The following is a 27307-nucleotide window of genomic DNA, read 5'->3' as shown; positions in this document are numbered from 1 at the left end:
AGAAGGTTTGTTATGTGTTGTTGGATTGGTGCACGATGGGTTATTGTACCCATGTTTATTTTATTATGTACTTTGGTTTTGGATTTTGTTTTTACTTTATTAAACTACTCCAGTTACACCAAGTTTGTTTCTCCTGCGCCTGACTTCCCGACATGACACATAGTAAATCTCAAAATTATATATATATATATATATATATATATATATATATAGTATTTTGAGATTTGGCCAGTGGTCCCCGGACCCCACTTTGAGAAATCTTGCCCTATAACACCTTCCTGGTTGCATCAGCTGGGACTCAATGTTCAGTACACGTGTTGAGTCCGATATGATCTTTCTTGCCTGTCTAATGATGGTCTCATCAAAAATGTTATTGAGCGCTGAGGGACCTATTGAATGTAAATGTTACTGTTACTAAGTCTCTCCTCTCTCTAGCCAAGTCAACTCATCAGAAACAACAGGTCTACATGAACTTGTAAAAATAAATCAGAAGAGGAATTGGTGCGAGTGGCTACAGTGTCTCTTGTAGGCCAACTGCGTCATCTCGCGGTGTTCAACAGTTGTTTTACTGTGTGCGGGACAAGGGAGAAGCGCATAAATCGTTGCTGATGACATTACATCTATTAGGCAGGTTGTTTAGTTCTATGTAGTAATACTTTGCAGACTACTGTAGATGTGTTGCTATGGTGGGAGATACTTTTCTCACACTTGTAATACATAAATGACTTGTTATGCTACAGGGAATTTAGCCTATAGCTACTATAGCATTAACATTGAGTCATAGGCTGCTATAGGCTTAGCTTACTATTAGTATTTGCAAAGGCGTTATAGTGGCTGATGTGAAGGATGTTTTGTAGCCTATATATGTATGGTCGTCACATGGATGCGGCATGGGGGCGAACAACCGTTCATATACCCACTGGCAGCAGATTTGAGGTAAATTACTCGTCAAACGTGTCTCTCCGCCCCCAGCCATTCAAGTGCGACACTTGTCATTTGTCGCCTGAAGCGATAGGCAGTGCTGGTCTGTCATACGTGACCCGAACTGTGGGATTTGGGACTTTACCGTTATTTAGCCCACCACATCAAAATGACTTGGAGACTTTTGGTCCTCGGTGGGGCATGCTTGCTTCTTCTGGGTGTGGGGGGTCAGTGCAAAGAGCAACGAAACCGGAGAACGGTGTCGTTCCATCAGACTCAGCAAGGTGGGGACCAACGCCAAGTCCTCTCACGGCCAGAAAGGGATACCACAGCTTCTCCAAGACCCACTTTCACCGCTTGTAAACTCCCTCTCACACCATTAGAACACCGGGTGTTGGATCAAAACACACACGAGGTGAGAGCTATGTCAGTGCTGTTTTTGACGTACTTTATCAATTACTATAGCATCAACACCGCAGTTTTACTTTTGCAATTGCATAAATAAATGCAAATGTATCATAATATGTCATCATGATGATTAATGCTTGCTTTATTAATGATTTTGTGTGTGATAGTTTTGAGGGTAGGGCTACTTGGGTTGTCATCAGCTCTGAAGGTGTGATGTTATGGGTGTATGTGAGGAAAAAGATTAAGTTGAGTTTCACTCGCTCTCTTTCTCAGTTCAAATCAATTTGCTTTATTGGCATGACGTGACAATGTGCCAAAGCTTTCTTTGGAGATTTACAATATTTACATAATAATAATCAATATTGTCAACTGGTCAACAGTAACAAAAATAACCAAGGGTAAAAATAACCAAGGGTAAAAATATCCAAGGGTAAAAATAACCAAGGGTAAAAATAACCAAGGGTAAAAATAACCAAGGGTAAAAATATCCAAGGGTAAAAATAACCATGCATTGAATAATAACAATAAGCATAGAGGACATGTGCAGGTTGGTTGGTCTGTCAGACACTGTCCCTCATCTTATGTCTCTTTCTCTATCTATCTATCTTTTACTCTCTCTATCTCTCTCTTTCTTTCTTTCTCTCTCCCTTCAGACAGGGTTTCATGGTGACAATGGCTCCAGTTTTACTGTCACATGGGTTGGAGACGGGACAGGAGTACGTATGGTCGTCACTAAATGGATGATGGATGTAGCATCATTGTCATCGTCACTTATTGGGTGCATCTGAAAGGGCTGCAGCTCATTACGCTGGAGTGGCTTCCTCACCTCGTTTCCTCTCTTTCACCTGCGATAACCAGACAGTGAGGCAACGTGATAGATGCCTACAGGGAATTTGCTTTCGCCTGTCCAGTTCTCTCACATCGATGCAGATGAAGGAAAGGAAAGGGGACGAGGAGAGAGGAAACCTTTTAAACCTTTGACAACAGTTTTTTAATTTGGTTGATTGATTGAGTGATTGGTTAATTTATTGATTTGTTGATTGAGTGATTGATTGATTGATTGAGTGATTGGTTAATTTATTGATTTGTTGATTGAGTGATTGATTGATTGAGTGATTGCTTGTAATGACAGGTGGATAAATGGGAATTGCTAACTGCATAAACTGGTAATAGTACAGTTATGGTGAAGTTTAGCCAAGTGTTAATTTGTGTCCCACCAGGTGATCTTGGTGTTGTCTACAATCAGTGCTCCTCTAGATTCCTTCTTCGAGGGCGGTTCTTCACGATTGTACCGCAGGTTAGTGGATGGTGGCAATATATCTGTCTGTCTGTTTGTCTGCGCGCGCGTGTGTGTGACAATACGCGCACACGTCTGTCTGTTTGTGTCTCTAGATGAACTGAGCCAGTGTTCTGACATTTTGGCCTGTTATACTCCCCTCTCAGTGCAGACTATGGCAAGTCTTTCCATGATATTTCTCATCTCATCAGCAACACCTTCATAAGGAAGGAATTTGGACTTCTGGCTGGACCAGGGAACTCTCAACAGGTAAGCTGCCTGATCACAAGTGTACATGCAGGAAAGCATTCTGGCTGATGACATTACATTTTAGTCATTTAGCAGACGCTCTTATCCAGAGCGACTTACAGTACTGAATGCATACATTTTATTTCATGCATTTTTTTTGGTACTGGCCCCCCGTGGGAATCAAACCCACAACCCTGGCGTTGCACACACCATGCTGGCGTTGCAAACACCATGCTCTACCAACTGAGCCACAGGGAAGACAGTATGTGTGTGTGTCTGCATGTCTGTGTGTATGTGTGTGTGTTTGTGACTGTCTGGTGTGCATGTGCAGACACATCAGCCGTCTTGGTTCTTGCTGTCCAATCAGCTTGAGCCACCACAGCTCAGTTTCAACACTCTCCTCCACATGCCACTGTGGTCACGCTGCTCAGAACACTGGTGTGAAGACTAGACAGTGAGAACAACAAAACTACCAAACCCATTTCTCCTAAACAACCACATCAGGGTTTTATCCATTAGGGCACAACGTAGCAAAACAATCTGCAACGGAAAATGTTCAGCAGCAAAAGCAAGCGTTTCTTATTGGACAAATTCAGGTCTGTTGCAGTTTGTTTTTGTCTGTTTGGCATCTAATGAATACACCCCAGGATGAGGCCTCATAGTTTTATGTTGGGGGAGGTGATTTATATGAAGAAATTAGAGAAGACAAGGGGAGGAAGCCAGTTTAGACTATTGAGATGCACGTTAAGGCAACCTCCCATCACCGATGGTGCTTGTTCTGGTTGACAGGTGATTCTGACTGCAGACACACCGGTTTTGGACAACCCCGGTGGCGTCATCTTTACCTCAACTGACGCCGGAGTGTCGTTTAAGTCTGTCCAGCTGCCTTTTCACCCGGCCCAGCCAATCACCTTCCACTTCTTGAATCCCGAGTACTTAGTGGTCATCAGCATAGATGTGAGTAAATAAACAAACATGCTCTTTATCTCTTTGTGATCACATTCACCTCACATATACGCACACATGGGCACACACGGGCACATAAACACACATACATACATACATACATACATACATACATACATACATACATACATACATACATACATACATACATACATACATACATACATACATACATACATAAAGGTACCATATGTAAAAATTACTCTGCCATTTCCTGGTAGAAAAAATTATAATAGTTAACCTAATTTCAGTTTATGTGACTAAACAAGCAAGTCTAGTGTAGAGAATCATTGTACCATCTAAAACACTGTGAAATATATTTTCCATAACCAAAAATATTGTATTTTCAGCTGTTTGAAGCTGGTGTACAAAACCAAAAGTAAAAGATGCAAAAACTGAACTTAATAACAGGAAGCATAGAAATAGCACAGATAAAACAGATCTACTGCTTCTTAGACTTGCTTTCAATGAGAATTACAGATCTATAACTCACATTTCTATGGGAATTTGGTCGGGTCGCCCAAAAAGTTACATATTCCAGCATTAAATACACATTCTCCTATGCTTTTCTCACTTGCAGGGCGGCCTGTGGCTTTCTCTGGACTTTGGGGCTGTGTGGACAAAGGTTCACGAAGGAACACAATCTTTCACGTGGTGAGAACAAACGGGGCACACACACACATACACACGCACCACAAAGCTCAGTTTGATCAGCCGTGCCCAGACAAAGAGAGGAGGTGTGTCGTGTTCAATCTAAATACTGACTTCAATACAACAATGTAGTAAACACACAGAGCTCATAAAGCACACACGTCTACAGTCTGTTGTTTGACTGAATTGGAATGTTTAGCCCAGGTCTGGCGGCAACTATAGTGTGTTTGGTAGGAGTGAGAAGCTCCTATTTGTTAAGTCACTAAAGGCAAATTTTCACTTAGTCATGCATTGATATCAATCAATGGGAGACTAAGGGAAAATTACTTGAGTGTAAGTTATAGGATTTGCCCCATGTAATAAAAAGTAACAAAATGTAATAAATATGATTATTAACTGGGTCTCTCTCTCTCTGTCCTTATTTTGCCAGGGGCTCCGGCATCACTCTCTTCTTCAGCTTCAGTCCCAAAGGAACAGGTGAGAGCAGATTCATTAGTACACACCGTAGCAAAACATTTTGAAACCAAAAAATGAGCGACAAGTTTGTTTTCTTCTGTTTGTGCGCTGGTCTAGTAATGTGTTGTGTCATTAGTGGAGGCAGACAGAAGAGGAGAGCTGTTCCTAAAGAGGACAGAAGACCTGGGGAAGACGTTCACCACCGTGGCACACAGCATCTTCTCCTTCGGCTATGTAGGAGGCTTCCTCTTCACCTCAGTCATGGAGACACTGGTGAGACACACACACTGATGCAACCAAACACACGCACACACACACACACACACACACACACACACACACGCAAGCGTACACATACATGCACACACACACACAAATACACACGAGTATCAACATATAAGCTGACATATACAATAATTTACACTCTGTGTTATTTCCACTTACTCTGCCTTTCATTGGTCCAGTCAGTCAACAGTCCTACACCACATTGTGGTTCTTGCTTGGTTAGATCTGTGTTGTGACTAATTGAATCTCTCCCAGGGAGCCTTGGTTAGATTTGTGTTGTGACTAAGTGATTCTCTCCCAGGAAGCCTTGGTTAGATCTGTGTTGTGACTAAGTGATTCTCTCCCAGGAAGCCTTGGTTAGATCTGTGTTGTGACTAAGTGATTCTCTCCCAGGAAGCCTTGGTTAGATCTGTGTTGTGACTAAGCGATTCTCTCCTAGGGAGCCTTGGTTAGATCTGTGTTGTGACTAAGTGATTCTCTCACAGGGAGCCTTGGTTAGATCTGTGTTGTGACTAAGTGATTCTCCCCCAGGAAGCCTTGGTTAGATCTGTTCTGTGACTAAGTGATTCTCTCCCAGGAAGCCTTGGTTAGATCTGTGTTGTAACTAACTGATTCTCTCCCAGGGAGCCTTGGTCTCTCCCAGGGAGCCTTGGTTAGATCTGTGTTGTGACTAAGTGATTCTCTCCCAGGAAGCCTTGGTTAGATCTGTTCTGTGACTAAGTGAATCTCTCCCAGGGAGCCTTGGTTAGATCTGTGTTGTGACTAAGTGATTCTCTCCCAGGGAGCCTTGGTTAGATCTGTGTTGTGACTAAGTGATTCTCTCCCAGGGAGCCTTGGTTGTATCTGTTCTGTGACTAAGTGATTCTCTCCCAGGGAGCCTTGGTTAGATCTGTGTTGTGACTAAGTGATTCTCTCCTAGGGAGCCTTGGTTAGATCTGTGTTGTGACTAAGTGATTCTCTCCTAGGGAGCCCCACGTGTCATCTATGTCTCCTCAGACCAAGGGGACCACTTCAACAAGGCCCAGCTCCCCTCTGCCTCCACTGAGCAGGTAGGACAGGCTCTTGTCTATCTGTCCATTATGTCCCTCTGTACCCCACTATGTCCCCTCAGCCCTCACTTCATTCTATTGTCCCCTGTCTATGGCTGTTATAGTAACCGTATTACCGCCACACCGGTAATGAGTAATGAAGGCAGTAAAATTCCACGTGACTGTTTAGTCACTGTCACTAGGCTTCTCCAAGCTCTGATACTGCTGATGGTCATTAGTAGTCTACCAAACTTGCTAACTGTCTGGTACTCAGCACTCTATTGTCCCTCTAATCACTCTGACATCAATGCAAATGTTAGCGAAAATCGGATCAAACACTTCACAAGGGCCCATGAGTTCATGTTGCGCAACATTTCTATAGGCTATGCAATTGTGTGAGAAAACATGGTTTTGATGGCCTATTAAAAAGAGGAGGATCCCATCAGCTTTCAATAGGCTAGACCTACTATATTTATAAACTGTCCTAATATTAAGCACATTGCTTTGCTTTACAACAGGAGTATAGCCTACCTGGCTGGCATGAAAATGAACCATGGGAAAAGCGTCTTCTATTTAAGTATTTCCCCATGCCTCTGTTCTGAGACAGGTGCATGATAATGGCCCATTCTAAATCAAACCTAATTTCAGACATATATTATTTAGCATGTAAAGACAACATTAAATTAAGAATAGTCTGATGGGTGACAATATAAGCCTATCACTTGTGAATTATATATTATCAGTTGTGAATGATGCCCAGCTTGTGTAGTAAGGCAAGAACCAGTGCATGCCTTTTTCTTGCGACTTTTTCAAATCATAGTCACACACCTCATGTAGCCTAGCCCATAGGCATATATGTTTTGATAATGTTTGTATCAAACCTAAAGTAGCCAAATAACTTCCTAAAATTAGGCATATTAATCCGCTCTATAACCGGTATAGAGCCAAACTGGCATATATACGCAGCACGTGAGTTTCAAGTTTGGGAAAGATAATTTTCACCATAAAAATGCACCTTTATAATACAGCATTGTATGCATAATCACATTTACCGTCACTTTCAAGGACAGTTTTCCCACTAATTGATTGCATTTTGGAACGTTCGCACTTATAGCCTACTGCCATGTGCGCATTCCTGCGCTTATAATGTGAAGAAATAGCCGAATAGTTTATCAACATCTTAAGCTAAACGTTCTGATCTGTTGCCTCCATTGCTTTTAAACGTTTTTTTTTATGTGAGTGGCACGAGGACAAAGCCCAAAACAAACACGTATACAAAAACACAGGAATGTAACCCAAACAAAAGAGTGAGGTAAAACCTCTAATAAATACACAGGACAAGACCCGCAGTACACTACACAGGGCTAGACCCATAATAACAAATGCACAACAATACACGGGACGAGACCCGTAATAACAGTGCACAATACACGCAGCACAATACACGCAGCACGAAAGCCAAAATCACAAAGAACAGGTACTCAGAGACCAACGGACATGGGAACAATAATCGACAAGACAATATTGAACAGAGGACACATATACAGTTGAAGTCGGAAGTTTACATACACCTTAGCCAAATACATTTAAACTCAGTTTTTCACAATTCCTGACATTTAATCATAGTAACAATTCCCTGTCTTAGGTCAGTTAGGATCACCACTTTATTTAAAAAATGTGAAATGTCAGAATAATTGTAGAGAGAATGATTTATTTCAGATTCAATTTCTTTCATCACATTCCCAGTGGGTCAGAAGTTTACATACACTCAATTAGTATTTGGTAGCATTGCCTTTAAATTGTTTAACTTTGATCAAACATTTTGGGTAGCCTTCCACAAGCTTCCCACAATAAGTTGGGTGAATTTTGGCCCATTCCTCCTGACAGAGCTGGTGTAACTGAGTCAGGTTTGTAGGCCTCCTTGCTCACACATGCTTTTTCAGTTCTGCCCACAAATTTTCTATAGGATTGAGGTCAGGGCTTTGTGATGGCCACTCCACTACCTTGACTTTGTTGTCCTTAAGCCATTTTGACACAACTTTAGAAGTCTGCTTAGGGTCATTGTTCATTTGGATGACCCATTTGCGACCAAGCTTTAACTTCCTGACTGTTGTCTTGAGATGTTGCTTCAATATATCCACATCATTTCCCCCCCTCATGATGCCATCTATTTTGTGAAGTTCACCAGTCCCTTCTGCAGCAAAGCACCCCCACAACATGATGCTGCCACCCCCGTGCTTCACGGTAGGGATGGTGTTCTTCGGCTTGCAAGCCTACACCTTTTTCCTCCAAACATAACGATGGTCATTATGGCCAAGCAGTTCTATTTTTGTTTAATCAGACCAGAGGACGTTTCTCCAAAAAGTACGATCTTTCTCCCCATGTGCAGTTGCAAACCGTAGTCTGGCTTTTTTGTGGCGGTTTTGGAGCAGTGGCGTCTTCCTTGCTGAGCAGCCTTTCAGGTTATGTCGATATGGGACTTGTTTTACTGTGGATATAGATACTTTTGTACCCGTTTCCTCCAGCATCTTCACAAGGTCCTTTGCTGTTGTTCTGGGATTGATTTGGACTTTTCGCACCAAAGTACATTCATCTCTAGGAGACAGAATGTGTCTCCTTCCTGAGCAGTATGACGGCTGTGTCACATCCTGACCATAGAGAGCTTGTATTTTTCTATGGTAGAGTAGGTCACGGCGTGACTGGGGGGTTTGGTCTAGTTTATTTATTTCTATGTTGGTTCTAGTTTCTTTTTCTGTGTTGGGGTTTTTGTCTAGTTTAAATTTTCTACGTTGTGTTCTATGTTCTTTTTTCTATGTTGGGGTTTGCGTATGATTCCAAATTAGAGGCAGCAGGTCATCGTTGTCTCTAATTGGGTATCATATTTAAGTTGTTGTTATTCCCACTAGTGTTTGTGGGAGATTATTTTGAGTTAGTGTATGTTGCACCTCTTCGTCGCGATTTGTTGTTTTTGTTTATTAGTTTATTGTATGTCTTGCATAGTTTCACAGTTAAAGATGTGGAACGATACACACACTGCGCTTTGGTCTCATTCATACGATGACCGTGACAGGCTGCGTGGTCCCATGGTGTTTATACTTGCGTACTATTGTTTGTACAGATGAACGTGGTACCATCAGGCAATTGGAAATTGCTTCCAAGGATGAACCAGACTTGTGGAGGTCTACAATTTTTTTTCTGAGGTCTTGGCTGATTTCTTTTGATTTTCCCATGATGTCTAGCAAAGAGGCACTGAGTTTGAAGGGAGTCCTTGAAATACATCCACAGGTACACCTCCAATTGACTTAAATGATGTCAATTAGCCTATCAAAAGCTTCTAAAGCCATGACATCATTTTCTGGAATTTTACAAGCTGTTTAAAAGCACAGTCAACTTAGTGTATGTAAACTTCTGACCCACTGGAATTGTGATACAGTGAATTATAAGTGAAATCATTTCTCTGTAAACAATTGTTGGAAAAATGACTTGTGTCATGCACAAGGTAGATGTCCTAACCGACTTGCCAAAACTATAGTTTGTTAACAAGAAATTTGTGGAGTGGTTGAAAAACGAGTTTTAATGACTCCAACCTAAGTGTATGTAAACTTCCGACTTCAACTGTATACAATTACTAATCAGGAGAATTGGAATCAGGTGTGCGTAATGAGACAGGCCGGTGACGTAGACCTCCGGAACTGGTGCACGGAAGGGCAGCAGTACCGGGGGAATCCGTGACATATGGGGGATAGTAGATTGACATAGGCTAGTGTTCTGCTGTTCGTTAGGCCCACTCATCTTATTGGCTGATGAAAAGTAGTGGACAGTTCTAACATTCGGAGTTGCGTCCCCCGATGTGTCTGTCTTCATTCAATTGTATCCTACTTCTTAGCTGAAATGCCTGTGAGAAGGACCCGATCACGTGACGGGCATTGGATATTAAAAATGTAGATATCTGAGAGAGCCATGTGAGTGAGAGGTGCTTCGGAGCACGGCAGCTGGGAGAAGGGAATTATAATTATTATATTCAGCCAAAGGGCACAATGGCCACTTTGGCTGCAAAGGCATGGATTTTTTTAGGGGGCATTACGGCCACACAAGGGGGATGCCGCTGGGAAATTTGAGGCCTGGTGAGAAAACTATCAAGTGCTTGTCAAATTGTGAATGAGAGACTGATGAAGTGTGTGTAGCTTGAACAACAAACAAATAAGAGCTCATGCCTTTCATGCAACTATTTTTCAAATCAATATTAGAGTCGCATCATACAGCCTTAGAATGTATAAAAATCTGAACATATAGCCCAATGTTTGTGTCACAACTAAAGTTGCATAAATAAGTCTAAATTAAGCATATAGGAGGACCAGTTTCTTTGTTAACCGCTCAACACAGAATAGCCGTAAGTGCGCGCTTCCTTTGAAATCGTTTGGAGAAAAGATCCTTTCTATTTTATGAATCTATTTTTGATTGTATTCTTCATACTATAAAATAATACAATTAATAACGTTCATTAACCGTGAGACTGGCAGTTATTGGCTTGACAATCACTGGCTGACAAAATTTTATGAACGCCACAATCCTACCCTTGTCCATCTCTCCTGTTCCTCTGTACTGTTGTCTTCATGTCCCTGTCTTCCCCTGTCTCTCTTTTCCCCCTGTCCCTCTGTCTCTGTCCCTCTATCTGTACCTCTGTCATAAATTAATAAAAAAATATCTCAGAATTCCAGATCAGGGTGACAGCATTTTGACAAGTACACGGTAAAGAATCTGTCACAACAATTGACAAGACATAGTTCAGATTAAAAACCACATTGTGACAAAGTAACTACAAGATATAGTAACTGTCACCAAGGTTCTGGTCTAGAAGCTCTTGAAAGAGGAAGTAGGGGTTTGAAAGACGTTTGCTCATATCAGGAGGAGACCGTTTGGCAACTTTCCATTACAACACATAACGTAACGACAGATGCCCACACCTGATCTTGCCACCGACAAAGACACACACACATACCATCCCCTGCTCTCCTCTCTCTCCCTCAACTCCCTCCCAAACTGTATCTTGCTGACGAGACAGAAACAAAGATATTCTCTCACGATAATTAAAGGCTTAGAAATGGGAGAACACACACACACACACACTAATTGGGGGAGGCATTACAATAACGCAAACAGTTGCACACATGTCTTAATGATTAATTTTCTCACCTGTATACATGTGTGTGTTTCCAGTTCTACTCGGTTCTGGATGGGGATGAGGATATGATCTTCATGCATGTGGACAATCCAGGAGGTACTGTAGGGGAAAGGAGTGAACGCCATCGCAACTCACTCAAACACACACATATCTAACAGACACTCTGTCACACACACACACTCTAGTCTCTGTTTCTATCTCACTTTCTCTCCCTCTCTCTATTTCACACATTCTAACTCACACACTCACACATGCTTTTCAAGTACAGACAAAGAACATATGAGCCACATGGATCCGTCTTTAGATTAAACATTAAAGTTTACTCATGTATTTTACTCAGCACCGATCGTGTCTGAAATTGTACATCTATCTCATCTAGATCTATGGCTGTCTAAGCCTGCTAACCCTTATGTCTGTCTCAGTGCTACTAATCCTGATATGTCTGTCTCAGTGCTACTAATCCTGATATGTCTGTCTCAGTGCTACTAACCCTGATATGTCTGTCTCAGTGCTACTAACCCTGATATGTCTGTCTCAGTGCTACTAACCCTTATGTCTGTCTCAGCCGTACTAACCCTGATATGTCTGTCTCAGTGCTACTAATCCTGATATGTCTGTCTCAGTGCTACTAACCCTGATATGTCTGTCTCAGTGCTACTAACCCTGATATGTCTGTCTCAGTCCTACTAACCCTGATATGTCTCTCACTCCTACTAACTCTAACCCTGATATGTCTGTCTCAGTCCTACTAACCCTGATATGTCTGTCTCAGCTCGACTATCCCTGATATGTCTGTCTCAGTTCGACTAATCCTGATATGTCTGTCTCAGTCCTACTAACCCTGATATGTCTGTCTCAGTCCTACTAACCCTGATATGTCTGTCTCAGTGCTACTAATCCTGATATGTCTGTCTCAGTCCTACTAACCCTGATATGTATGTCTCAGTCCTACTAACTCTAATCCTGATATGTCTGTCTCAGTCCTACTAACCCTGATATGTCTGTCTCAGTGCTACTAATCCTGGTATGTCTGTCTCAGTGCTACTAACCCTGATATGTCTGTCTCAGTCCTACTAACCCTGATATGTCTGTCTCAGTCCTACTAACTCTAATCCTGATATGTCTGTCTCAGTCCTACTAACCCTGATATGTCTGTCTCAGTGCTACTAATCCTGGTATGTCTGTCTCAGTGCTACTAACCCTGATATGTCTGTCTCAGTTCTACTAACCCTGATATGTCTGTCTCAGTCCTACTAACCCTGATATGTCTGTCTCAGTCCTACTAACCCTGATGTGTCTGTCTCAGTCCTACTAACTCTAACCCTGATATGTCTCTCACTCCTACTAACTCTAACCCTGATATGTCTGTCTCAGTTCGACTATCCCTGATATGTCTGTCTCAGTTCGACTAATCCTGATATGTCTGTCTCAGTTCTATTAACCCTGATATGTCTGTCTCAGTCCTACTAACCCGGATGTCTGTCTCAGTCCTACTAACCCTGATATGTCTGTCTCAGTCCTACTAACCCTGATATGTCTGTCTCAGTCCTACTAACCCTGATATGTCTGTCTCAGTCCTACTAACCCTGATATGTCTGTCTCAGTCCTACTAACCCTGATATGTCTGTCTCAGTTCGACTATCCCTGATATGTCTGTCTCAGTGCTACTAACCCTGATATGTCTGTCTCAGTCCTACTAACTCTAACCCTGATATGTCTGTCTCAGTCCTACTAACCCTGATATGTCTGTCTCAGTTCGACTATCCCTGATATGTCTGTCTCAGTTCTACTAACCCTGATATGTCTGTCTCAGTTCTACTAACCCTGATATGTCTGTCTCAGTCCTACTAACCCTGATATGTCTGTCTCAGTCCTACTAACCCTGATATGTCTGTCTCAGTCCTACTAACCCTGATATGTCTGTCTCAGTCCTACTAACCCTGATATGTCTGTCTCAGTCCTACTAACCCTGATATGTCTGTCTCAGTCCTACTAACCCTGATATGTCTGTCTCAGTCCTACTAACCCTGATATGTCTGTCTCAGTCCTACTAACCCTGATATGTCTGTCTCAGTCCTACTAACTCTAACCCTGATATGTCTGTCTCAGTCCTACTAACCCTGATATGTCTGTCTCAGTGCTACTAACCCTGATATGTCTGTCTCAGTCCTACTAACTCTAACCCTGATATGTCTCTCACTCCTACTAACTCTAACCCTGATATGTCTGTCTCAGTTCGACTATCCCTGATATGTCTGTCTCAGTCCTACTAACCCTGATATGTCTGTCTCAGTCCTACTAACCCTGATATGTCTGTCTCAGTCCTACTAACCCTGATATGTCTGTCTCAGTCCTACTAACCCTGATATGTCTGTCTCAGTCCTACTAACCCTGATATGTCTGTCTCAGTCCTACTAACCCTGATATGTCTGTCTCAGTCCTACTAACCCTGATATGTCTGTCTCAGTTCGACTATCCCTGATATGTCTGTCTCAGTGCTACTAACCCTGATATGTCTGTCTCAGTGCTACTAACCCTGATATGTCTGTCTCAGTCCTACTAACTCTAACCCTGATATGTCTGTCTCAGTCCTACTAATCCTGATATGTCTGTCTCAGTCCTACTAACCCTGATATGTCTGTCTCAGTCCTACTAACCCTGATATGTCTGTCTCAGTCCTACTAACCCTGATATGTCTGTCTCAGTCCTACTAACCCTGATATGTCTGTCTCAGTCCTACTAACCCTGATATGTCTGTCTCAGTGCTACTAATCCTGATATGTCTGTCTCAGTCCTACTAACCCTGATATGTATGTCTCAGTCCTACTAACTCTAATCCTGATATGTCTGTCTCAGTCCTACTAACCCTGATATGTCTGTCTCAGTGCTACTAATCCTGGTATGTCTGTCTCAGTGCTACTAACCCTGATATGTCTGTCTCAGTCCTACTAACCCTGATATGTCTGTCTCAGTCCTACTAACTCTAATCCTGATATGTCTGTCTCAGTCCTACTAACCCTGATATGTCTGTCTCAGTGCTACTAATCCTGGTATGTCTGTCTCAGTGCTACTAACCCTGATATGTCTGTCTCAGTTCTACTAACCCTGATATGTCTGTCTCAGTCCTACTAACCCTGATATGTCTGTCTCAGTCCTACTAACCCTGATGTGTCTGTCTCAGTCCTACTAACTCTAACCCTGATATGTCTCTCACTCCTACTAACTCTAACCCTGATATGTCTGTCTCAGTTCGACTATCCCTGATATGTCTGTCTCAGTTCGACTAATCCTGATATGTCTGTCTCAGTTCTATTAACCCTGATATGTCTGTCTCAGTCCTACTAACCCGGATGTCTGTCTCAGTCCTACTAACCCTGATATGTCTGTCTCAGTCCTACTAACCCTGATATGTCTGTCTCAGTCCTACTAACCCTGATATGTCTGTCTCAGTCCTACTAACCCTGATATGTCTGTCTCAGTCCTACTAACCCTGATATGTCTGTCTCAGTTCGACTATCCCTGATATGTCTGTCTCAGTGCTACTAACCCTGATATGTCTGTCTCAGTCCTACTAACTCTAACCCTGATATGTCTGTCTCAGTCCTACTAACCCTGATATGTCTGTCTCAGTTCGACTATCCCTGATATGTCTGTCTCAGTTCTACTAACCCTGATATGTCTGTCTCAGTTCTACTAACCCTGATATGTCTGTCTCAGTCCTACTAACCCTGATATGTCTGTCTCAGTCCTACTAACCCTGATATGTCTGTCTCAGTCCTACTAACCCTGATATGTCTGTCTCAGTCCTACTAACCCTGATATGTCTGTCTCAGTCCTACTAACCCTGATATGTCTGTCTCAGTCCTACTAACCCTGATATGTCTGTCTCAGTCCTACTAACCCTGATATGTCTGTCTCAGTCCTACTAACCCTGATATGTCTGTCTCAGTCCTACTAACTCTAACCCTGATATGTCTGTCTCAGTCCTACTAACCCTGATATGTCTGTCTCAGTGCTACTAACCCTGATATGTCTGTCTCAGTCCTACTAACTCTAACCCTGATATGTCTCTCACTCCTACTAACTCTAACCCTGATATGTCTGTCTCAGTTCGACTATCCCTGATATGTCTGTCTCAGTCCTACTAACCCTGATATGTCTGTCTCAGTCCTACTAACCCTGATATGTCTGTCTCAGTCCTACTAACCCTGATATGTCTGTCTCAGTCCTACTAACCCTGATATGTCTGTCTCAGTCCTACTAACCCTGATATGTCTGTCTCAGTCCTACTAACCCTGATATGTCTGTCTCAGTCCTACTAACCCTGATATGTCTGTCTCAGTTCGACTATCCCTGATATGTCTGTCTCAGTGCTACTAACCCTGATATGTCTGTCTCAGTGCTACTAACCCTGATATGTCTGTCTCAGTCCTACTAACTCTAACCCTGATATGTCTGTCTCAGTCCTACTAATCCTGATATGTCTGTCTCAGTCCTACTAACCCTGATATGTCTGTCTCAGTCCTACTAACCCTGATATGTCTGTCTCAGTCCTACTAACCCTGATATGTCTGTCTCAGTCCTACTATCCCTGATATGTCTGTCTCAGTTCTACTAACCCCGATATGTCTGTCTCAGTGCTACTAACCCCGATATGTCTGTCTCAGTCCTACTAACTCTAACCCTGATATGTCTGTCTCAGTCCTACTAATCCTGATATGTCTGTCTCAGTCCTACTAATCCTGATATGTCTGTCTCAGTCCTACTAACCCTGATATGTCTGTCTCAGTCCTACTAACCCTGATATGTCTGTCTCAGTCCTACTAACCCTGATATGTCTGTCTCAGTCCTACTAACCCTGATATGTCTGTCTCAGTTCTACTCACCCTGATATGTCTGTCTCAGTGCTACTAACCCTGATATGTCTGTCTCAGTCCTACTAACTCTAACCCTGATATGTCTGTCTCAGTCCTACTAACCCTGATATGTCTGTCTCAGTGCTACTATCCCTGATATGTCTGTCTCAGTTCTACTAACCCCGATATGTCTGTCTCAGTGCTACTAACCCCGATATGTCTGTCTCAGTCCTACTAACTCTAACCCTGATATGTCTGTCTCAGTCCTACTAACCCTGATATGTCTGTCTCAGTTCTACTAACTCTAACCCTGATATGTCTGTCTCAGTCCTACTAACCCTGATATGTCTGTCTCAGTCCTACTAACCCTGATATGTCTGTCTCAGTCCTACTAACCCTGATATGTCTGTCTCAGTCCTACTAACCCTGATATGTCTGTCTCAGTGCTACTAACCCTGATATGTCTGTCTCAGTGCTACTAACCCTGATATGTCTGTCTCAGTCCTACTAACCCTGATATGTCTGTCTCAGTCCTACTAACCCTGATATGTCTGTCTCAGTGCTACTAATCCTGATATGTCTGTCTCAGTGCTACTAACCCTGATATGTCTGTCTCAGTGCTACTAACCCTGATATGTCTGTCTCAGTGCTACTAACCCTGATATGTCTGTCTCAGTCCTACTAACCCTGATATGTCTGTCTCAGTTCGACTATCCCTGATATGTCTGTCTCAGTTCTACTAACCCTGATATGTCTGTCTCAGTCCTACTAACCCTGATATGTCTGTCTCAGTCCTACTAACCCTGATATGTCTGTCTCAGTCCTACTAACCCTGATATGTCTGTCTCAGTCCTACTAACCCTGATATGTCTGTCTCAGTTCTACTAACCCTGATATGTCTGTCTCAGTCCTACTAACCCTGATATGTCTGTCTCAGTCCTACTAACCCTGATATGTCTGTCTCAGTCCTACTAACCCTGATATGTCTGTCTCAGTCCTACTAACCCTGATATGTCTGTCTCAGTCCTACTAACCCTGATATGTCTGTCTCAGTCCTACTAACTCTAACCCTGATATGTCTGTCTCAGTCCTACTAACCCTGATATGTCTGTCTCAGTGCTACTAACCCTGATATGTCTGTCTCAGTCCTACTAACTCTAACCCTGATATGTCTCTCACTCCTACTAACTCTAACCCTGATATGTCTGTCTCAGTTCGACTATCCCTGATATGTCTGTCTCAGTCCTACTAACCCTGATATGTCTGTCTCAGTCCTACTAACCCTGATATGTCTGTCTCAGTCCTACTAACCCTGATATGTCTGTCTCAGTCCTACTAACCCTGATATGTCTGTCTCAGTCCTACTAACCCTGATATGTCTGTCTCAGTCCTACTAACCCTGATATGTCTGTCTCAGTTCGACTATCCCTGATATGTCTGTCTCAGTGCTACTAACCCTGATATGTCTGTCTCAGTCCTACTAACTCTAACCCTGATATGTCTGTCTCAGTCCTACTAACCCTGATATGTCTGTCTCAGTTCGACTATCCCTGATATGTCTGTCTCAGTTCGACTAATCCTGATATGTCTGTCTCAGTCCTACTAACCCTGATATGTCTGTCTCAGTCCTACTAACCCTGATATGTCTGTCTCAGTCCTACTAACCCTGATATGTCTGTCTCAGTCCTACTAACCCTGATATGTCTGTCTCAGTCCTACTAACCCTGATATGTCTGTCTCAGTCCTACTAACCCTGATATGTCTGTCTCAGTCCTACTAACCCTGATATGTCTGTCTCAGTTCTACTCACCCTGATATGTCTGTCTCAGTGCTACTAACCCTGATATGTCTGTCTCAGTCCTACTAACTCTAACCCTGATATGTCTGTCTCAGTCCTACTAACCCTGATATGTCTGTCTCAGTTCTACTAACTCTAACCCTGATATGTCTGTCTCAGTCCTACTAACCCTGATATGTCTGTCTCAGTCCTACTAACCCTGATATGTCTGTCTCAGTGCTACTAACCCTGATATGTCTGTCTCAGTGCTACTAACCCTGATATGTCTGTCTCAGTCCTACTAACCCTGATATGTCTGTCTCAGTCCTACTAACCCTGATATGTCTGTCTCAGTCCTACTAACCCTGATATGTCTGTCTCAGTGCTACTAACCCTGATATGTCTGTCTCAGTCCTACTAACCCTGATATGTCTGTCTCAGTCCTACTAACCCTGATATGTCTGTCTCAGTGCTACTAACCCTGATATGTCTGTCTCAGTGCTACTAACCCTGATATGTCTGTCTCAGTGCTACTAACCCTGATATGTCTGTCTCAGTGCTACTAACCCTGATATGTCTGTCTCAGTCCTACTAACCCTGATATGTCTGTCTCAGTCCTACTAACCCTGATATGTCTGTCTCAGTCCTACTAACCCTGATATGTCTGTCTCAGTCCTACTAACCCTGATATGTCTGTCTCAGTCCTACTAACCCTGATATGTCTGTCTCAGTCCTACTAACCCTGATATGTCTGTCTCAGTGCTACTAACCCTGATATGTCTGTCTCAGTGCTACTAACCCTGATATGTCTGTCTCAGTGCTACTAACCCTGATATGTCTGTCTCAGTGCTACTAACCCTGATATTTCTGTCTCAGTCCTACTAACCCTGATATGTCTGTCTCAGTCCTACTAACCCTGATATGTCTGTCTCAGTCCTACTAACCCTGATATGTCTGTCTCAGTCCTACTAACCCTGATATGTCTGTCTCAGTCCTACTAACCCTGATATGTCTGTCTCAGTCCTACTAACCCTGATATGTCTGTCTCAGTCCTACTAACCCTGATATGTCTGTCTCAGTCCTACTAACCCTGATATGTCTGTCCCAGTCCTACTAACTCTAACCCTGATATGTCTGTCTCAGTCCTACTAACTCTAACGCTGATATGTCTGTCTCAGTCCTACTAACTCTAACGCTGATATGTCTGTCTCAGTCCTACTAACCCTGATATGTCTGTCTCAGTCCTACTATCCCTGATATGTCTGTCTCAGTCCTACTAACCCTGATATGTCTGTCTCAGTCCTACTAACCCTGATATGTCTGTCTCAGTGCTACTAATCCTGATATGTCTGTCTCAGTGCTACTAACCCTGATATGTCTGTCTCAGTGCTACTAACCCTGATATGTCTGTCTCAGTGCTACTAACCCTGATATGTCTGTCTCAGTGCTACTAACCCTGATATGTCTGTCTCAGTCCTACTAACCCTGATATGTCTGTCTCAGTCCTACTAACCCTGATATGTCTGTCCCAGTCCTACTAACTCTAACCCTGATATGTCTGTCTCAGTCCTACTAACCCTGATATGTCTGTCTCAGTCCTACTAACTCTAACGCTGATATGTCTGTCTCAGTCCTACTAACTCTAACGCTGATATGTCTGTCTCAGTCCTACTAACCCTGATATGTCTGTCTCAGTCCTACTATCCCTGATATGTCTGTCTCAGTTCTACTACCCTGCTTGCTGCAATGGAAAAGCTTGAGTTTGTTAGAGAGAAAGAGGAAAGGCTGGTTTCACAAGTTCTCAGTATTGCTGACAAATCATACAGGCTGTGTGTGTGTGTCTTCTGTGTCAGTGCATACAGTAGGTGTCTATGGGTGGAGGTCCGAGGTGTTTGTTCCATTCAGCTGAATGGAGAAGATAAGAAGGAGGGGTTTTATCTGAGTGGGGGAAGGTTAGAGGTAGACAGACACATTGATAGGCTATAATACCAGCTGACACAGCTCTGGGCATCAGGGTACACACACACACAAACACACACATGGTACAAAGGGATTTTAAGGCCAGAAGGTCATATGCATACTATTTACCACTAAGTGCTGACGTAAGTTGTTTCTACATCTTTGATGTCAGGAGGTTTCTTCACACCATTTATTGATGTTTACGGCCCCTTATCGCTATGCCGACTCATAGAGGGCTGTGTCAGCACAGTTGGGTTTGTTCCCAAGCTTACAGAAGACACTGTATTTCTTCCATCTGTGTGTGTGTTGTCTCATGGGGTCGGGATAGAGTGATGATAAATGACTATTCCTTCTATATTATAATGTTTGATTCTATTGACTTCCTATTCTATTGTACCATACTCTACTGTCTTCTATTCTCCAGAGGAAAGCTACTTTGGGACGGTGTACACGTCAGATGACCGGGGCATCCTGTACTCTAAGTCTCTAGAGCGCCACCTGTTTGGTGGGGAAGGGAAGAGTGACTTCACCAACGTCACCTCCATGAGAGGAGTGTACCTCACCAACGTACTGGAGGAGGGTACGCAACTACACATCAACACAATCTGGGTCGTATTCTTTAGGAACATAAACAGTCCGAAACGGGGAGGGACTCTTATAATCTACACCCGTCACAGCCAGAAGAGGTCTGGCCACCCCTCCGAGCCTGGTTTTTCTCTAGGTTTCTTCCTAGGTTTTAGCCTTTCTAAGGAGTTTTTCCTAGCCACCGTGCTTCTACATCTGCATTGTTTGCTCTTTGGAATTTTAGGCCGGGTTTCTGTTTAAGATCTTAGTGACAACTGCCGATGTTAAAAGGGCTTTATAAATACATTTGATTGATACCTGAACTTGTCCAATATAAAATGCATGTACTTTGTAGGGGGGGTTTCAACTTGCTGATTGAAGTGTGAATTCATGTATTTTTTTGTGGCAAAAATATGACAATTACTAATCCAGGCTAAAACGTTTTTTTTCCCTGGGTATTGTTTTTGACAGACGGCCGCATTCGGACAGTCATTTCATTTAACCGAGGGGGAGAGTGGAAACTCCTCAACAAGCCCCAGAATGTTGAGTGTGGTGAGGATTCAAGAAATGATGTGAGAACTAACTTCATTCCCTCCTCTGACAATTAAGTGTGTTGATGCTTATTATATGATTGTGAACACTGGATTCTTGTGTGTGTGTGTGTGTGTGTGTGTGTGTGTGTGTGTGTGTGTGTGTGTGTGTGTGTGTGTGTGTTTGTGACAGTGTAACTTGCACATCCACGGTGAGCACAGTCGCTACAACGGCATCACTCCCATGCTGCCTCTCTCTGACCCCACTGCCGTTGGCCTTGTCATCGCCCACGGTAACCAAACTGTCAATCATACATATCAAAGACATGTTGCATTGTGATACTTCTGTATTACCGTAGTGTACAGGATGTTGTGCACTACATGTTGCATTGTGATACTTATGTATTACCGTAGTGTACATGATGTTGTGCACTACATTTAGCATTGTAGAGAATCTTGAATCTTGAACTACACAGGAAATTCTTCCCCCCCTAATAATTCGGTCATCACTACAAAATAGCTGATCCCATATATAGTGCACTATATATGCTCGGTCCCAATTCGTTCCCTCACCATTTAATGTTTGCAGATCAGTAATGTGGGATCAGTATGGTGAAAGCTTCTCCACTACACTGGTTATCTCTATCCAGGCCCTTCAAGTCAGAAAACATTGGCGGGTTAGGGCTAAACGGATGGGTAGGGAGAAATTTGGGACCGGATGACTGACAGATAGAACATGTTTTCGGACACATCCCCCACCCTCTAGCTGTCCCAGAATGTGTGTGACCTTTCTATGACCTCTGCACTTTGACCGGTCAGGCAGTGTGGGGGACTCCATCTCGTCAACACGGCCTGACGTGTACGTGTCAGAGGATGGGGGGTACAAGTGGAGGGGTTCCCTGAGGGGGCCCCATCACTACAGCATCCTGGACGCTGGGGGGCTCGTCGTGGCTGTTGAGGCCCACCCCATGGACGGCCAAATCAACACCATCAAGTACTGAACACCACACGCACACACACACACACACAGTCGGTGGCATGTAGAACGATTGGTGTAAGGAGATGCATTTTATTTGCACCCCCACCCATGGCATGCAAGCGACATCCTCTGAGTGTTTTGTGTGTGTGTGTGTGTGTGTGTGACTATGGAGTGTGGTGTGTCTATCCGCTCTTCTCTCCCTATAAAGTTGTGGCTATGAATGTGTCTATAAGCAGTCCACTATCCTGTAACTCTGTATGCGTGTGTTTTAATTCTGTGTACTTCATGCGTGTGTGTGTGTGTGCTTGCACGTTCACATTGAGATGTTTATACAGGGTCGTATTCATTAGGCACCAAACGAAAGAAAACAACCTTAACTTTGTCCAATAAGAAAGGCTCGTTTTAGTCTTCCGTTGCAAAGCGTTTTGTGACTCTGTGCACTAATGAAAACAACCCTGTGTGTCATTGTGCATCACCCCAGGTTCTCCACAGATGAGGGCCAGTGTTGGAAGGTGTACAACTTTACAGAGCAGCCCATCTTCTTCGCTGGCCTGACATCCGAGCCGGGCACCAAGACCATGAACATCAGCGTGTGGGGCTACCGGCCCGAGGACGACCACCAGCCCATGTGGGTGGTGGTCACCATTGACTTCCAGAGTCTCCTCACCAGAGAGTGTGGGTGAATCTCAATTGTATTTCCTTGATTCTTTGTGCCCTGTGTCTACTCGTCTCCTTGTCAAAACTCAGTGGAGGAGAATGTCTGAGGGGAGGAACCTTGGATTTTCTCCTTCAATGCTTTTTGAGAAGGAGGTGAGGAGAGTGGTCACGAGGAATCAAGGAAAGATGATTGCGATTCCCCCTGTGAGTTGTTCGTTGTCAAATGTAATATCCCCAAGGATCATAATCATTAAACCAACAGCAGACATTTCACAAGGAATGAAACAGTAGCTAGCTTTCTATTGTGAGAATACCCAAAGAGTGTCGTCAAATATGTGGTTTCCATATGTTTGATGTGTTTGATACCATTCCATTGATTCCATTCCAGCTATTACAATGAGTTCGCCCTCCTATAGATCCTCCCACCAGCCACCTTTGGCGTGCATCCCTGTGGGTCACTAGGAACTGAATTGAGCATACTGATATTGATAAATATATACTAAAATTGGCATGTCTCAATAGTCTCTCTATTGGTTAACGTTGGTTTCCTATAGGTGGTAACCAGGACTATGTTCAGTGGTTGGCCCATGCCACAGAGGGCGGGGACTTGGCCACAGAGGGGTGTGTCTTGGGCTACAAGGAGATCTTCAGGAGGCTGAGGAAGCTGTCCGTCTGCAGGAATGGACGGGACTACGTGGTGAGCAGGCAGAAAAGCCCCTGCCCCTGCACCAGAGAGGACTACCTATGGTAAGAAACACTGTCAGGGGTCCAGTCTAAACTGACAAGGCTATTCAGTTATGGTCTGCGAGGGCCGTAACACTATTGGGTCGTATTCAGTAGTAACCAGAAGAAAACAAACTGAAACAGAAAGGGACAACCTGAACTTAGGAAACACTCGTTTTCATTGTCTGTTGAAAAAAAAATGCTTTGTTGTGCCCTAATAAATTCAACCCTGGTTTTCATTCTCTCCCTCTAATCAGGGATACATTCAGATACAGGAAACCAGAAGTTGAGTGTTGTCCATTTAAAGGCACAATCTGTTACTTCATTTCTAGTCAAAAAAGCGTTTTTTTCTCTAATTGTGCCTTTGAGGCAAAGGCAGAGTCAACGCAGACCCAAACATAACATTGCCAACAAGGCATATGCTGTGTCTGTGGTTGAAATGGCCTAACGTGTCTCTCCTTTCCAACAGTGACTATGGTTACTATCGTCATGAGAACAGCTCAGAGTGTATGAGACAACTGGACACTGCAGACCACGCCCTGGAGGTGTGTCTAAATGGAGAGGAGGAGGAGCTTAGGACATCGGGGTAATTATGACACACACATTTGTTTTATTATCCTTGTGGAGACCAAACAATTGATTCCCATTAAATCCTATTTTTCCTGACCCTAACCCTTAATCTAACACTAACCTTAACTCCTAACCCTAATTGTATCCCTAACCCTAAACTTAACCCCTAAGCCTAAAATAACCTTTTTCCTAAAATAACCTTTTTTGTGGTCCCCACAAAGATAGTCAAACCAAACACACACACACACACACACAGTTCACCGTGTGGTCTCCATGTGTAGGTACCGTAAGATTCCCAGTGATAAGTGTGAGGGAGGTTTCACTCCCCTGCGCAGAAAGGAAACAGTCAGCAAGCATTGTGGGAACTCCAGTCAGCCCCCCACTGCCAGCCCATATTCTGAAACCCCGGTGAGTGTGACCTGTGCGTGTGCATCTGTGAGTTCTTGTGTGGGTCTCCTTTGAGTGTGTGTGTGCTTGGGTTATTGCTCACAGTGTGAAAGGTGTGACTTACCTGGGCATAGTGTAACTGTGTTCTTCATTCTCGGGAGACACACATTGTGAGCTGGGTTTTGTTCCAGCCCAGTACTAACATACCTGATTCAATCAATGGCTTGATAACTGGTTGATGAGTTGAATCAGTTGTGTCAGCGGTGTGCTGGAACAAAAGCCTACACACCCTCTGGGTACTTCCTCATCAGAAAATACAGCCCCACATATTAGATGATGCGATGTGTCACATGATAAAGCTTTATAGCGTTTAGAATATTATGACCAGAAATATGATAATGCTATGTCTGTATTTCAGAGAGAGAAGATGCTGTTGATCGTAGTTTGTGTTGGATTAGGGATTGTCATTCTGGTGGCTGTTGCTGCTGCTGTCTATACTGTAAGGAGAATGATCTATGGAAATAGGTGAGCCACATACACATTTATGCGCACGAGCATGCAAGTACACACGCATACAAACACACACACACACACTGCTCAGGTACAAGTGCACATTGAAATGCCTGCTTCCGTTCTGGTCCTAAATATTGACATGCCTTGTGGCTCTGCTCTGCCCCCTACAGGGCGCCAACGTATCGCTTCTCTGTCCTGCAGCTTCAGGACGATGACTGCTCCATTGCCGCCGACCCAGAGAGTGTCGCCAGTAGCAACGGAACATCAGTCTTCCAAGTGGATTCAGATGATGTGAGTGTTATTAGCTTTAGCATGGTGGCTAAAGGCACTCAGGATTTTTAGGACATTTTGTGTGCATAGCAAGAGGCAAAATATGTGTGAACTTGTGCATTTAAGGGCAACGTCATAGTCATGTTGGCCCGTCAATTGTTTTAAATGAACAATGATCCATTTACAAGACGTAATGTGGAAAATATTGATTATTTCCCTCTGTTGTCCCCCCCGTTTTGTAGGATCTTATTGAATGAACAACATGAGATGAAATATCTTGACGATGATCTCCAGAGCTTGGCCATTTGGATGTATGGCATTCCACTTGTTGTATTACGTACCTGTTGCATCTCAATGGAAAGATGTCTAGGGTTTGTAAGGAACAAATTGCGGATGTCATGTAGATGGTATGCAGATGCCCCGAGCTATTTATTGAGCGAAGAACACTTCCCACTGGGCACACACTGGTTGAACCAACGAAGAATAGAATTTACTTCAAGTTTCACTGCTCTGTTTTTAAGTATTTCATGAATTAATAGTTTGTCTGATGATATTATTTATGTGTGGAACACTTTCTTCAACTTGCACAATTTTGTATGGCGCTTGCAACGCAATTGATAGTGGGTTCGATTCCCGGGACCACCCGTGTGTAAAATGTATGCACGCATGACTGTAAGTCAATTTGGATAAAAGCATCTGCTAAATGGCCTATAATTATTATTATTATAACCACTGTTCACTAGTCTGTATTTTGATGAGGCCCTGAATAATGTGCATTCCTAATAAATCAAAACAGTAATGTTAGAATAGCAATGTAATGGAAATAAAGTGCCTGATTACCTCAATTATTCTGTATTTACTCTGCAGGAACAATCAACTGTAATCTGTTATTCACTGTGACTTTATTCCTGATGTCTCTATTTCTTTATCTTTAACTCTGCATTGTTGGAAAAGGCCCCGTGAGTAAGAATTTCACTGTTAGTCTACACCCGTTGTTTATGAAGCATGTGACAAATAACATATGATTGATTTGACATGTAGAGTGGATCCACAGCAAGTAGAGATTACTATCAACTTGATTTCTATTTGAATAGATTATCTTCTGTTAGACTGTTTAGGTGAGGTGCTGACTATGTTCTTTAACTGTTTTACTTCCTAGATGGATTTTTTTGTTGCCTTATTACTTACCTGTACAATGTGCCATATGGGCTAGGGCTCCAACCGATGGGTTCCACTTGTTCTATCTGGACAGGACCACCCACAAATGAAATCCCTATTTGAATTCTTTAAAAGTGCATCATTCCTTCCTCGTTGATTATAAATAATTGGAAAGGTGAAAGCCATGTGATGGTGCCCTTGCATTTACTTGCCCAATCTTGTAATAATAATCAATGGTTGCTGGATGCAGGAGGAAGGATGCACTTTTCATTCAACTACTCTCCCCACACAAGAGGGCGCTGTGCAGCATATCCTCTCCTGAAAGGTCTTGTGTCTATGCTTTGCCCCTTCTTTAGAGCTGATGTGACTTGGAGCGTGTGTCATGAACAACAGCACTAGCAACAAAAGTGAAATTAATACTAGCGTCTTAGCTCTTATTACAGAACTTTAAATGTTGGAAATCCCCTCACTATTCAGCCTATTGTATGTATTGGACATTCATATTGCAATGTACAGCCTTACCTATGGATCTTGGGTCCATGAAATTAGGTATCAGCCTATTCAGTGACACCAACAGATTACAATTTACACATATTAGCTTTGTTGCTCTAATTGCGGGACTTTAACTGACGAGTATTTTTCTCTGCTCATGTAGGAGTAATAAAGGCCTAGTTCACTAATTTTGTAAAATAAAAATATAATATTACTACTTTTTATTTTGATTTATCAGGGGCTTCCCGCGGTTATAGAACTCTAGATAAAATGGCTGTGTTCAGGTTGTAAATGGCAGCGAGTAGCGTGGATGAAAAGGAGGAAATTGAGAAAAGGTTGGAATGGCAACAGCTGTGCTGGAATGAGAACACTATGGGTGTCAATTCTGATTATATAGATTGGGAGAATGAGGGTCAAGGACTTAAATGGTCTGTATTGGAGACGCACAGG

At 43.1% G+C, this 27307-nt stretch overlaps 1 protein-coding gene across 1 annotated transcript; it reads left to right on the top strand.

Moving 5' to 3' along the window:
• Positions 1 to 595: 595 nt before the first annotated feature.
• On the top strand, positions 596 to 27069 carry LOC115199093 (sortilin). Its single transcript, XM_029761648.1, has 21 exons — positions 596 to 1336; positions 1983 to 2045; positions 2550 to 2626; positions 2773 to 2875; positions 3644 to 3811; positions 4401 to 4474; positions 4902 to 4948; positions 5064 to 5200; positions 6178 to 6261; positions 11458 to 11518; positions 20439 to 20594; positions 21050 to 21150; positions 21302 to 21401; positions 21928 to 22102; positions 22569 to 22762; positions 23299 to 23491; positions 23937 to 24053; positions 24319 to 24445; positions 24843 to 24949; positions 25108 to 25228; positions 25450 to 27069. The coding sequence occupies exons 1-21, from the start codon at positions 1091 to 1093 to the stop codon at positions 25462 to 25464; spliced, it is 2466 nt and encodes an 821-aa protein (XP_029617508.1). The 5' UTR covers positions 596 to 1090; the 3' UTR covers positions 25465 to 27069.
• Positions 27070 to 27307: the final 238 nt, after the last annotated feature.

The sequence above is a fragment of the Salmo trutta genome, chromosome 8, assembly GCF_901001165.1.
Source record: "Salmo trutta chromosome 8, fSalTru1.1, whole genome shotgun sequence".
In the NCBI taxonomy this organism is placed as follows: domain Eukaryota; kingdom Metazoa; phylum Chordata; class Actinopteri; order Salmoniformes; family Salmonidae; genus Salmo; species Salmo trutta.
This window is presented reverse-complemented; position numbering and strand designations above follow the sequence as displayed.

Excerpts from the sequence above, each read along its gene's own strand:
- LOC115199093 (XM_029761648.1), top strand. The coding sequence starts at position 1,091 with ATGACTTGGAGACTTTTGGTCCTCGGTGGGGCATGCTTGCTTCTTCTG. Across the intron at positions 1,337-1,982 it reads TGGATCAAAACACACACGAG|ACAGGGTTTCATGGTGACAA; the intron begins GTGAGAGCTATG and ends CTCTCCCTTCAG. Across the intron at positions 24,446-24,842 it reads GCCCATATTCTGAAACCCCG|AGAGAGAAGATGCTGTTGAT; the intron begins GTGAGTGTGACC and ends TCTGTATTTCAG.